The 12,294-nt window shown below is 34.2% G+C and overlaps 1 protein-coding gene across 9 annotated transcripts in view; it reads right to left on the bottom strand.

The window, feature by feature from the left end:
- The window catches only part of ATP2C1 (ATPase secretory pathway Ca2+ transporting 1), a 184,605-nt gene that overhangs the window by 91,683 nt on the left and 80,628 nt on the right, over nucleotides 1-12,294 (bottom strand). For all 9 annotated transcript variants that reach the window (XM_032332978.1, XM_032332924.1, XM_032332913.1 and 6 more), the window contains 4 exons: nucleotides 11,961-12,077; nucleotides 9,288-9,377; nucleotides 7,231-7,266; nucleotides 4,066-4,127 (listed from right to left, as the gene is read on the bottom strand). In XM_032332978.1, the coding sequence (XP_032188869.1) occupies nucleotides 4,066-4,127; nucleotides 7,231-7,266; nucleotides 9,288-9,377; nucleotides 11,961-12,077 (305 nt within the window). The remainder of the gene's footprint in view (nucleotides 1-4,065; nucleotides 4,128-7,230; nucleotides 7,267-9,287; nucleotides 9,378-11,960; nucleotides 12,078-12,294) is intronic.

Here is a 12,294-nt window from a genome sequence, read left to right as displayed (position 1 = left end):
AATGTGAAAACTGAAGCAACCTTATTCTGGGTCTGTTTGATTGGGCATCACTGCAACCCCAGCAGTGCTTAGCACATAGTCACACAAGGGAAAAAAGCTTCTGTTGAATAAATCGATGTCTCAAAATCTCAGTATTAGAACTTAAAAGTTTTAATATTATAATTTCTGAACAGAACATGAATTTTTCACATTGGACTAATGATTTCTACCTTATGTTTAGAGAAATTGGTGCCATAAAGTATACTCGACTATTCCTATCCATTTTTTTTTTTTAAAGAGTGAAAACCCATTTTCATTTGTCTCCATGTACTTTTTTATTTCCTCTTGATTTCTTGGTTGGCCCATTCATTTAGCAGCATGCAATGTAGCTTCCATGCATTTGTGTTCTTTCCAGATATTTTCTTTAGACAATTTCCAGTTTCATATCATTGTGGTCAGAAAAGATGCAGGATATAAATTTTAATCTTTTTGAATTTATTGAGACTTATTCCGTGGCCTAATATGTGATCTATTCTGAAGAATGTTCCATGAGCACTTGAAAAGAATATGTACTCCACTGTTTTGGGGTGGAATGTTCTGAATATATATATTAGGTCAATTTGGTCTAATGTGTCACTCAAAGTCATTGTTTCCTTGCTGATTTTCTAAAAGAAAACAAAAATCAACTGTCTAAAATCTTTGGGACACAGCAAAAATTGTTCTAAGAGGAAAGTTCATAGCAATACAGGCCTACCTCAAGAAACAAGAAAAATCTCAACTAAAGAAAATTGGCAGAATAAAGCCAAAGCCAGTAGAAGGAAGAAAATAATAAAGATTAGAGCAAAATAAATAAAATGGAGACCAAAAAACAATAGAACAGATCAGTAAAACTAGGAGCCAATTCTTTGAAAAGATCAACAAAACTGATAAACCTTTAGCCAGACTCCTCAAGAAAATAAGAGGGAGGACTCAAATAAGTAAAATCAGAAATAAAGCAGGAAAAATAATAATATCACAGAAATACAAAGAATTATAAGAGAATATTATGACAAATTACATGCCAACAAACTGGACAACTTTGAAGAAATGGATAAATTCCTAAAAACATATAGCCTTCCAAGACTGAATCAGGAAGAAAGAAAATTGAACAGACTAATTACCAGTAATGAAATTCCCAGTAGAAGTCCAGGACCAGGTGGATTCACAGGTGAATTTTTTTTTAAAGATTTTATTTATTTATCTGACAAAGAGAGAGCAGGAGAACACAGCAGGGGGAGTGGCAGAGGGAGAAGCAGGCTTCCCAGCTGAGCAGGGAACCTGATGCGGGTCTCAATCCCTGGACCCTGGGATCATGACCTGAGCTAAAGGCAGTTGTTAAACCAACTGAGCCATCCAGGTGCCCTTCACAGGTGAATTTTACCCAGCATTTAAAGCAGAGTTAATAATTATTCTTCTCAAACAATTCCCAAAATAGAAGACAAAAGCTTCCAAATTCCTTATATAAGGCCAGCATTACCCGGACACCAAAAACCAGATTAATACACTATAAAATATAAAAACTACAGGCATTTATCTCTGATGAAGACAGATGTAAAGATCCTCAAAAAAATATAAGCAAGGGGCATCTGGGTGGCTCAGTGGGTCAAACCCTCTGCCTTCAGCTCAGGTCATGATCCCAGGGTCCTGGGATCAAGCCCTGCATTGGGCTCTCTTCTCAGTGGGGAGCCTGCTTCCCACTCTGTCTCTGCCTGCCTCTCTGCCTACTTGTGATCGCTCTCTGTCAAATAAAAAAATAAATAAAATTAAAAAATATATATATATATATATCAGCAAATCAAATCCAACAACACATTAAAAATATCATTCACCACGATCGAGTGGGATTTATTCTAGGAATGCAAGGGTAGTTCAATATTCCCAAAATCAATCAATATAATGCATCACATTAACAAGAGAAAGGATAAAAACTATATGATCATCTCACCAGATACAGAAAAAGCATTTAACAAAGTACAACATCCATTCACGTAAAAACTCAACAAAGTAGGTTTAGAGGGAAATCTGTTGCATTTCTATGCTCTAATAATGATGAAGCAGAAAGAGAAATTAAGAAAACAATCCCTTTAAAATTGCACCAAAAAGAATGAAATACCCTGGAATAAACTTAACCACAGAGGTGAAAGACCTATACCCAAAAAACTATAAAACACTGATAAAAGAAACTGAAGATGACCCAAACAAACGGGAAGACAGACACATAGATCAATGGGACAGAACAGAGAGCCCAGAAATAAATCTATGCTTATGCGGTCAATTAACCTATGACAAAAGAGGCAAGAACATACGACGGGGGAAAAGACAGTCTCTTTAGAGGCGCCTGGGTGGCTCAGTCATTAGGAATCTGCCTTCAACACAGGTCATTTTCCCAGGGTCCTGGGATCGAGCACTACATCGGATTCCCTGCTCAGCAGGAAGCCTGCTTCTTCCTCTCCCAGTCCCCCTATTTGTGCTCCCTCTCTCACTGTGTCTCTGTCAAATAAATAAAATATTTAAAAAGAAAAAAAATTCTCTTCAGTAAGTGGTACTGGGAAAACTAGATAGCTACATGCCGAAGAATGAAACTAAACCACTTTCTTTCACCACACACAAAAATACACTCAAAATTAAGACCTAAACTATATAACACCTAGAAGAAAACACAGGTAGTAATTTCTTTGACATCAGCCACAGAAACATTCTTCTAGACATGAACTCTCAGGCAAGGCAAACAAAAGCAAAAATTAACTGTGGGAACTACATGAAAATAAAAAGCTTGTGCACAGCAAAAGAAACCACAACAAAAACAACAAGATCAAGCAACCTAATGAATGGAGAAGATATATGCAAAAAATATATCCAATAAGGGTTTAATATCCAAGATATAAAAAGTCCTACAACTTGATACACACACACACACACACACACACACACACCCCCCACAACAAATAATCTGACTAAAAATGGGCAGAGGACATGAATAGACAGTTTTCCAAGAAAGGCACACAGAGGGCCAACAGACACATGAAAAGATGTTCAATATCACAAATCATCAGGGAATGCATATCAAAACCACAATAAGATATCACTTTACAGGGGCGCCTGGGTGGCTCAGTGCATTAAAGCCTCTGCCTCCGGCTCAGGTCATGATCCCAGAGTCCTGGGATCAAGCCCTGTATCAGGCTCCCTGCTGAGCAGGGAGCCTGCTTCGTCCTCTCTCTGCCTACTTGCGATCTCTGTCAAATAAATAAACAAAATCTTTAAAAAAAAAAAAAAAAGATATCACTTTATATCCATCAGAATGGCTATAATCAAAAAGACAAGAAACAACAAGTGTTGGTGAGGATGTGAAGAAGGAACCTTCATGCACTGTTTGGTGGAATGTAAAATGGTACAGCCACTGTGGAAAACAGCATGGACACTCCTCAAAAAATCAAAAATAGAATTACCATATGATCCAGTAAATGAAAACATAATTCAAACAGACATATGCATCCCTGAGTTTATTGCAGCATTACTTGCAATAGCCAAGATATGGAAGCAACCCAAGTCTCCATCCATAGATGAATAGATAAAGAAGATGTGGTGTGTACGTGTACACACACACACACACACACACACACACAGAGGAATATTACTCAGCCATAATAAAGAATGAGATTTCACCATTTGCAACAACACAGATGGACCTAGAGGTCCATATTAAGTGAAATAATTCAGACAGAGGAAGACAAATACCATATGACTTTACTCATATATGGAATTTAAGAAGCAAAACAAATGAGCACAGAAGAAAGTGACAAACAAACAAAAAAAGATTCTAAATACTGAGAACAATCTGGTGGCTACCAGAGGAAAGATAGGTGAGGGTATAGGTAAAATAGATAAAGCAGATTAAGAGTATACTTACAGTGATGAGTACTAAGTCATGTATAAAATGCTGAATAATTATATTATACACCTGAAACTATATATATAACACTGTATACTAATTATACTTCAATTAAGAAAAAAATAGTAGAAATCCATAATCAGAAACAAGGATCATACCAATGGCATTCTGGTGGCATAAGTTTACTCAGTTCTTCAAGAGATTTTTCTGAACGATATTCCTATTTATTAAAAAAAAATAGCAGAACATAATAAGAGAAAACATTTATAAAGAAACACAAATACATATCTTCTTATGTACATATTTCATGTTAGACTTAATAATAATCTCTTTTAAAAAAAATTTGCCCCAGTTCTTATTTTTTCCTTTACTTGTGTTTATATTCCTAATAAATAAAAGTGTATCCCTTATTAAATAATGTCAAATTATAGTGGCTAAACAATTCTGACAAATATTCCCAATTTTATATGTTAATATTCAATGTGAAATCTAAGGTCAGTTTATTTATAAGAAAATGAAGAACACTCATTAGTGTGTCCAAAGAGTATATAATTTTCAGTCATTAAAAGTTAAAATAATTGAGCCTCATGATTAAGATAACTTTACTTTTAGTATTTAATGACCAAAGAAGCCAAAGACAATACACTGCTAGCAAATCTGCTTTGAGGATTTAAGCACATGCTTACTACAAAGGTTTAAGGAGTAGGTTTGCTTAGAAAGAACATCTGTTAAATAAGAGTAAGTTGTGGCTGGCACTCCTTTCACAGACACCTTTCCCACCACCCTGAACTATCCAAAAGCAGACAATCTCAGGAGCCCTAAGTCTGTGATGCTCCAGCCCTTCTCTATGCAGACAGTCAAAGCTGAGGGCCAAAGACATCCTTCATCTCACCGTACTACTCAGTCCACGTTTCCATGGGCAGTCTTGCCTCACATAACATCACTGCTATTTTTGTCTCACGTTTGCACTAATTACACCAATCTTTTGATCTAAGTTTAAAAAGGGAGAAGGGTGAGTAGTGGGATTTAAAGTTGGGGAGTGTTTTGAAATGACTGCAGTGCCAGTACTATTCACAATTTCACATCCGTCACAAACTTTTTGAAATACCAAATGCAAAGCTGTGTAAGAGTAACTTAGAATTAAATCAGCTCTTACTTAGGCAAGAGGAACAAATGTGAGAGTAAGGCAAATCTATAATATGAAAATTCTAAGACATCCCTCCCCAACCATAAATCGGATATTAAATAATTTGCAAGTTGTACCCAAAAACTCCACATAAGTCTAGAAAACACTCACCAAGATCTAGATCCTAGTAATAAATGACATAGAAGCTTCCCAATCTTTACTTCCCTTTTCAGCCTTCTCAGGCTTCACTCCCCTCAACTACAGAGATACTTCTGTATCAAAACCATGTTTTAACAAGTCACTAAAAACCTGATAGTCATCTCTAGTGAATGCTTAAAAGTTATATTTTAAGTTTATTGTAAGGTGGCATCAATGTATGGCGATGTAAAACAATTAGCTATTTTCATGGCTGTGGGAGGATACAATGGGGTGAGAAATGGAGATTTGAAAGAAAAGGAAAAAAGGGCAGACATAAATATAAAAATACACAAGCACTCTCCTCCTAGAACCCAGGTAAAAACACAAATACTAAAGCTAAATCACTGATAATTTCAGAGTTTTGATATTTCATGACAAAGTACTATATTAAATTTAAGTGGCAGCAAAATCGGATCTTTTTAGAGAGGGTTTTTAATTGCAGTTTTAAGAATATTTTGTTGGTTTCAAGGCAAATTTGGGTAAAGGGCTCATGTATGTATAAGAAAACAGACCTACCAATCTGAAACTGCGTTTTTCACAAATGTTTCAATTCTTTCTGGAGTTTTCCATCAACTAAACCTATGACAGAGACATTTAGCAGATGGTTTCCTGCCATTACCTTCAGTACATAACATGGGATCTTTGTGGAAAAACCCCACACTATGTTAAAATCACAATTCTGTAGGATTTTTTGAGGTAGGTACTCTCTATATACCAACAGAACAAGCAAAATTCCTCTTATCCATTGTGATAATATCGTTGGAATCCCTCTGAAGAAAGTCACTCAGTATTTCTTAAGCATTATTAAAGATGCAAGAGGGTTCCAATTACTGGTTGAGTGGGTAATAACCACTTGCATGTCTAAATGAAGAGCTGCCTTGAAGGATGACCTGGAAGGTCCGCCTGGAAGGACCTCTACTAGACTAACTAGCTCCACCTGCCCCAGGGCAACTTTTGTCTTTTCTAAGCAAGAAGATTCCCTGGAAATAGAATCCCTGCCGGTCTACTGATGTAGCTCACAAACTTGCTGCTGATAACCTGATTACAAGTGACTTTTCTACAGTGGGTTACTGTAAACTAGTAACTTAATCAATTAGAGATTGCCTAGAAAACCTGAATAATGACAAGAAATACTCAAGGAATTAACCACAGACATGAGAATAACCACAATCACTTAAAATACAGTCTTAAGAGACAAAACAACATGAACCTGAGTATCATATATAACATTTTTCCCTAAACTAGAATAGTCTTATTTTTTTTTATTTTATTTTTGAGTAATCTCTATACCTAATGTGGGGCTCAAATCATAACCCCAAGATCCAGAGTCACACACTCCAGCAATTGAGCCAGCGAGATGCCCCAATCCTTCTATTCTTATTAACTATGCTTTAAAACTTTTAGCTAATAAAATGAAACCTGCCAACATTGTTATAAAATATGAAGTTATCAGATAGTAAATAAACAAAACTAAGCCTACATTTTTATACATGCCTACACTTGTGATAAAAATCCTGCCATTACCTCTACATTATTCACATTTCATTTTTAAAAGGGGTTCTTCATCATTTTTATTTACTATTTCAATGTCTATGCTGAATTAGAAGTTTGATCCACATCAGAACATTCTTTCTATGTAGGAAATGAGGAATTTAAACCTGGCCCAATTTTTTAAGTGGAAAAATTTTTTAAACCTGTTGCTGGACTTTATTTCTATTACTGTGCTTTTTTATTCCATCTGCTTCAGTTACCTTTAATTTCATCAAATAAAAACTACATTTTCTTCATGCTACTATCTAAACTGAAGCAGTCAAGTTAGTTCCACTAAGTACCCTGGAGAACTGAGTTTCTGAAATCATTTCAAAAACAAAGAATGAATTGTTCTAACCAGTATCACCAACTCCCAATAACCACAAATTTTCCCATAAGCCACCTCAGTTTTTTTAAGAAATTAACTAAAATACCACTTTCGTGCTGACAAAAGAGGTCACCTACTCACCTGAACAAAGGCAACCGTGACGACGATAAGTATTGCCTAAACAAAACAAAGAAACAACCTTTTAAAGCAGACACTATAACTTCAGAAATAATCATGTTTTATTTTTCTAACTTTATCTACAGTCCCCAGATACCAGACACTAAGCACTGATATCAACTCGGGAAGAAATCACAACTCTGCTTTAGAGAAAACACAGACATCCAACAGCGGTTTAACTCCCCTAGGACAACTTCTCAAATTTGATCTCAAGATCCCCTTCTGCTCTAACAAACTGAAAACCAGCATTTATGTGGGATATAACCTATTGATATTTAACCATAATTTAATACTTTTTCAATTGCTCAGTTTTAATTCCTTTTTATTAATTCATCTAAAAAGTAATAAAAAACCATTACAAATGTTAACACATACATTTTTTATGAAAAATACACTTGCCAAATAAAAAAATTTGTGAGAAAAGTGCAAGCATTTTCGATTTTTCTTTTATGTCTGCCTTAATACAAAGCTAGATTTTCATACTTGCTTCTGCATTTAATCTATTGTTCTATGTTGATTAGGCTGAAGTATAGGTAGAAAATCTAATCTCATACAGATAATGTTGGAAAAGGAAGGAAGGAGTAGTTTAAAAGATTTTTCAGATTGTGGATATTCTTTTTAGCTACTACACCAAAATTAGAAAAGTGTCAGTTACTTAGAGTAATTTGCAATGTAGAATCGAAACTGTATCAATGAACTTTTTATAATCTATTATAGTAAAATCCACTGATCTATTTTCAATTTGAATGGACCTTTGTCACTGAAAACATTGTTAACATCTTACACTGGTCATTTAGAAAATACTGATTCACTTGGCTTTTCAAATCTTTCAAGTGTTGACACATTTCTTATTAGTAAAAAAAAATCATTCATTGAAGTACTACTGATCTCTTTAGAATATAGTCAAATACTGGGAAGCTATTTAACACGTAGTAATTATTAATATTTTGCAAAATTCTAAGTATCACTTGAAAGCTTGAATTTTATCACTGACATAAATGCTGTTTATTTTTCATGAAGCGAGTTTCATCTCACTCACTTCCTTAAAAAAAAGTGCCTCAGTTATCCAAGTCTTAAAAACCAAGTTTGTCTATCATTTATTCTTTCTAGTTAAAGCTTAGTTCAGCTAACCATAATTGCCCTTCCTTGAAACAACCATTGTACCTCAATATACATTAAGTCCTTTATGCATATTTCCCATTTTATTACACAGAATATTCAAAAGGTATGTACTCAACTGTCAAGATTTAATGAAATTAATTTTTACTGCTTTATGAAAAACACCCCCCAGAGAATCAATAAAAGAAAACAATGACCACTAGAATAGTTTGGTGCCATTATTTTGACTTGAGTCAACAGTTTTACCTGCTATTGTTTTTGCACCACTGATGCAAATATCCAAAGTAAAAAAACTATTACAAAAATAGTTTTGACCTTAACACGCTCCCTGAAAAGGTCTTAGACACACCTGGAAGTCCACAAACAAGAGCTCAAGAACTCAGCTCTATATTTCTACTGTGTTCTTAAGCATAAATATATTTGCTTTAATCAATGCTTGTACTTGTTATAAATTTTTTATACTACGATAAACCAGAGAGAAAAAAAGAGGAGGAAACTTTCAATGAAAGCTAGAACAGCTTAGCCAGAAAGAATAAAATCTTTCATAGTAAACAGAGTGTTCACTGTTAAGTAACATTTTTAATTTCACAATCATCAGGCTTCAGTTCATAATTAGTAAAACATTCTCAACAGAAAGTAAACTAAATTGAAATTTTAACCAGAAATATGTTACAAAATATTTCATATCTGTAAAATTATATGGTTGTTAAATAATTCCTATGAGTGTTAATCACAGACCCTTGAACATTACTTGAGATTACTACAACAAAATGCAGAATTCAGATATTAACAAAAAACCTGAAGAAACATTATGCACTTCTCAATTCATTTTCCAAAATAAAAGCCAATCCTAATTTTAAATGATTATCCAACAGTTTAAAAATATACGTATTTTTTCTTACCACAGTGATACTGACAGCATCATCAAACTGATGCATTAAAACACTGATGACTGCAGAAGCCAGAAGCAGCATAATAAGGGGATTTTTAAACTGAAAGTGAAAACAAACAGCAATTCAACAGTTTTGTATGAATGGTAGTTGTGCTCCATCACAACAAAAACTTAAAAAAAAAAAAAAACTACATGATTAGAAAATTAGGAGTTTAAGTTTGAGAGTTTATCTCTCTTCAATTAACCAAAAAAGTATTTATACTTAACTACATTAAAAGTCATCATTTCATAAGTTCCTTTTCAGAAGAAAAGAAAATTAAATTATCAATACTTAAAACTAAGAATTTACCAATTCCTTATGATATGCATGTATTTTTGGTATATTAATTAATAAATACAGCTGTTCTGAATGTCTACTGAGGCTAGAAAGTGGAAAATGATTTTTAAGATAAAGATTTTGGTTAACACTGGATACACCTAAAATATGAAATCCAAACATTCCTATACTTAATAAATTAGCACAGATTACAATTCTGTGGTTGATCCACATGCCCCAGGAATAATCCCCTTCATCAGCTAAAAGCCAACAATAAGATCCACTCAACAGAGGCCGAAAATTTTCCAAATGCTGGTTTTCCTAATATCTATCTGGCAGAAGCAATAGTATCTAAGGAAATAGAACCACACCACCAACCCAACCAGGCAGCACTTAAATGACCAACACCAGAGCTACCCTAAATTCTTTCCATTACTCCTTAAGCATCAGACCTCTGTTGCCAGAACATCTTCCTCTGATGAAGTTGTGCCAATCACTATTAAAGGTGCAAAGTAACTAGGCTACAAAGAATTCATCCCACCAGAAAGCCCCAGCCCGTTGATATCACAGCAGCGAGGTTAGATGCCATCACCTCCCATTCCCTTTATGACTCCATTCCCTGGCACAGTGGTTCTGACCCTGTTTCACACCAGAATCATGTGAAGAACTTCTAACAAGTGCCTAAGATCACACCAGACCAATTAAATCAGAATCTCTGGGCACAGGGCCCGGGCTTCAGCATTTTTTAAGTGTTCCCAAGTGATTCTAACACCTAGACAATTGAAAATCACTACTCTAGCAAACTAAAACTACAACTGCAATATGGTTCAGGGTTAAGGAACCTCACACACCTGCCTGAGTCAGAGTACTTGGGTTTAAATCCAGCTCCTGTCACTTAGATATGACCCAAGTGCCTCATCTGGTAAAATACTACCTAATACCAAGACTGTGGTAAAGAGGAACTAAGAATGTATATTTAAAACACTGTGTAAACCATGAACACTCTCTTCAAATGTTAGCTCTTTTCATCATAATTTGAGGATAAGACCCATCTGCTTTTTTATTATAACCTCTGAAATAGCTACACCATGGTAGCAAGCACACTACTTGATTAATGGCAGGTTCCAGGCAAATGTTTGCAAAGCAACAAATTCAGTGTTCTTCATAGAGAAACAGAGAGTCACCCAGTGCTTTATGACTAACAACTGATATTTGCTGTTAATTGCGGTTTGTGGTGAACTGTATTACACTACTTCTGTTTCATTCCCATAGCAATTCCATGATGCAGGTAGTCAAGCTTTGAAACAGGAATAAAAAAGTAAAACATTAAATTATACTACCTACTAATAAGTCCAATCATTGTGGTTTATAAATTCAGAATGAACTTCCTCAAGTTTTAGGTAATATAGAAATGTGGTAAATGTGAGAATACAACATGCATACAAAAAATACTCTACAAACATATGAGAGACATACACACACACACGAGATTCTTTTAATCCTAAAAATACAGTTTTTCCACTTTAGACAAACTCATCTGCAAAATTAAGACTGATAAATTTGGGCCCATTAACATGACCTTTAGAAAAGCCACTTCTAATAGTACTTCTAATACTTCTAAAAGTATTTCTAAAAGTACTTCTAAAAGTACTTCTAATGTACTTAGAAGGCATTAAAGGTTTTCTTTACTAAAAAGAACTTGTTAAAAAATAAAAATAAAAAGATCTTGTTTGGCAAACTAACCCTATGAGGTGAAAACTGGCCACAGGATTCTTAGAACTTTTCACACTAACATATTTGTTATCAAGATAAAAGAAAATCCTACAATACATCTTTCTGAAAAGATTAGGATATTGACAAAATATAATTAAAAATAGCTATTGTTTATTGATAGCTTACAATCTCCTAAAATTATTATCCTCGTGTTATAGATAAGACTGAATGGATAATAAGGATCATACAGCTAGTAAGAATAAAGACAGAATTTGTACCAGGCAGTCTGGATTCAAACTACCTTATTTTTACTACATTTTCTAAGCTGGCCGTATTACTTTTAAAAATATTAGCATTCCTTATAATAAAACAAGTGTAAGGTAGAGATCTGTAAAGGAAACTACTGTTCAAGTATCACTCCATGTTATACATTCGTAAAGAATTCCACACTAAAAATTATAGAAGTTCCAACTTAACAGCAAACCCTAACAGAAAAAATGTAGGTAAAAAACATTTTTACATATTTTTTCCTTTCTCTACCAAAAAAAAAAAAAAAGAAAGAAAGAAAGAAAGAAAACTTCACAAAAGTAAACAACTACACTAACAAAAATACATGTAAATTACAGAGCAGAGGAGGAAATAAAAATATCTCACCTGAGAAATATACTTCTTCCATAGTGGCTCATCTTCACTGATATCAAACTCATTCCAGCCATGGAAGGCTCGCCTATGACTTACTTCACATTTGTTTAGACCATTCTGAAGATCAGCCTATTAGATTTTACACATAAAAGTTACTGAAAATGTTAGCAGAGGACAAAAGAAGAAAAACAAAAGGATACATATTTATGTTCATATTTATAAGAAATTACACAATAGTCAAAACTAACTTGTAACAAAAAAAAAAAAAAAAAAGCATTATCAGTGGTCGCTTGGGGCCAGGAGCAAAATCTACTTAGAAAGATTAACTGCAGAGGGACCTGAGGGA

The sequence above is a fragment of the Mustela erminea genome, chromosome 1, assembly GCF_009829155.1.
Source record: "Mustela erminea isolate mMusErm1 chromosome 1, mMusErm1.Pri, whole genome shotgun sequence".
In the NCBI taxonomy this organism is placed as follows: domain Eukaryota; kingdom Metazoa; phylum Chordata; class Mammalia; order Carnivora; family Mustelidae; genus Mustela; species Mustela erminea.
The sequence above is the reverse complement of the archived record's forward strand: the minus strand, read 5'-3'. Positions and strand labels throughout refer to the sequence as shown.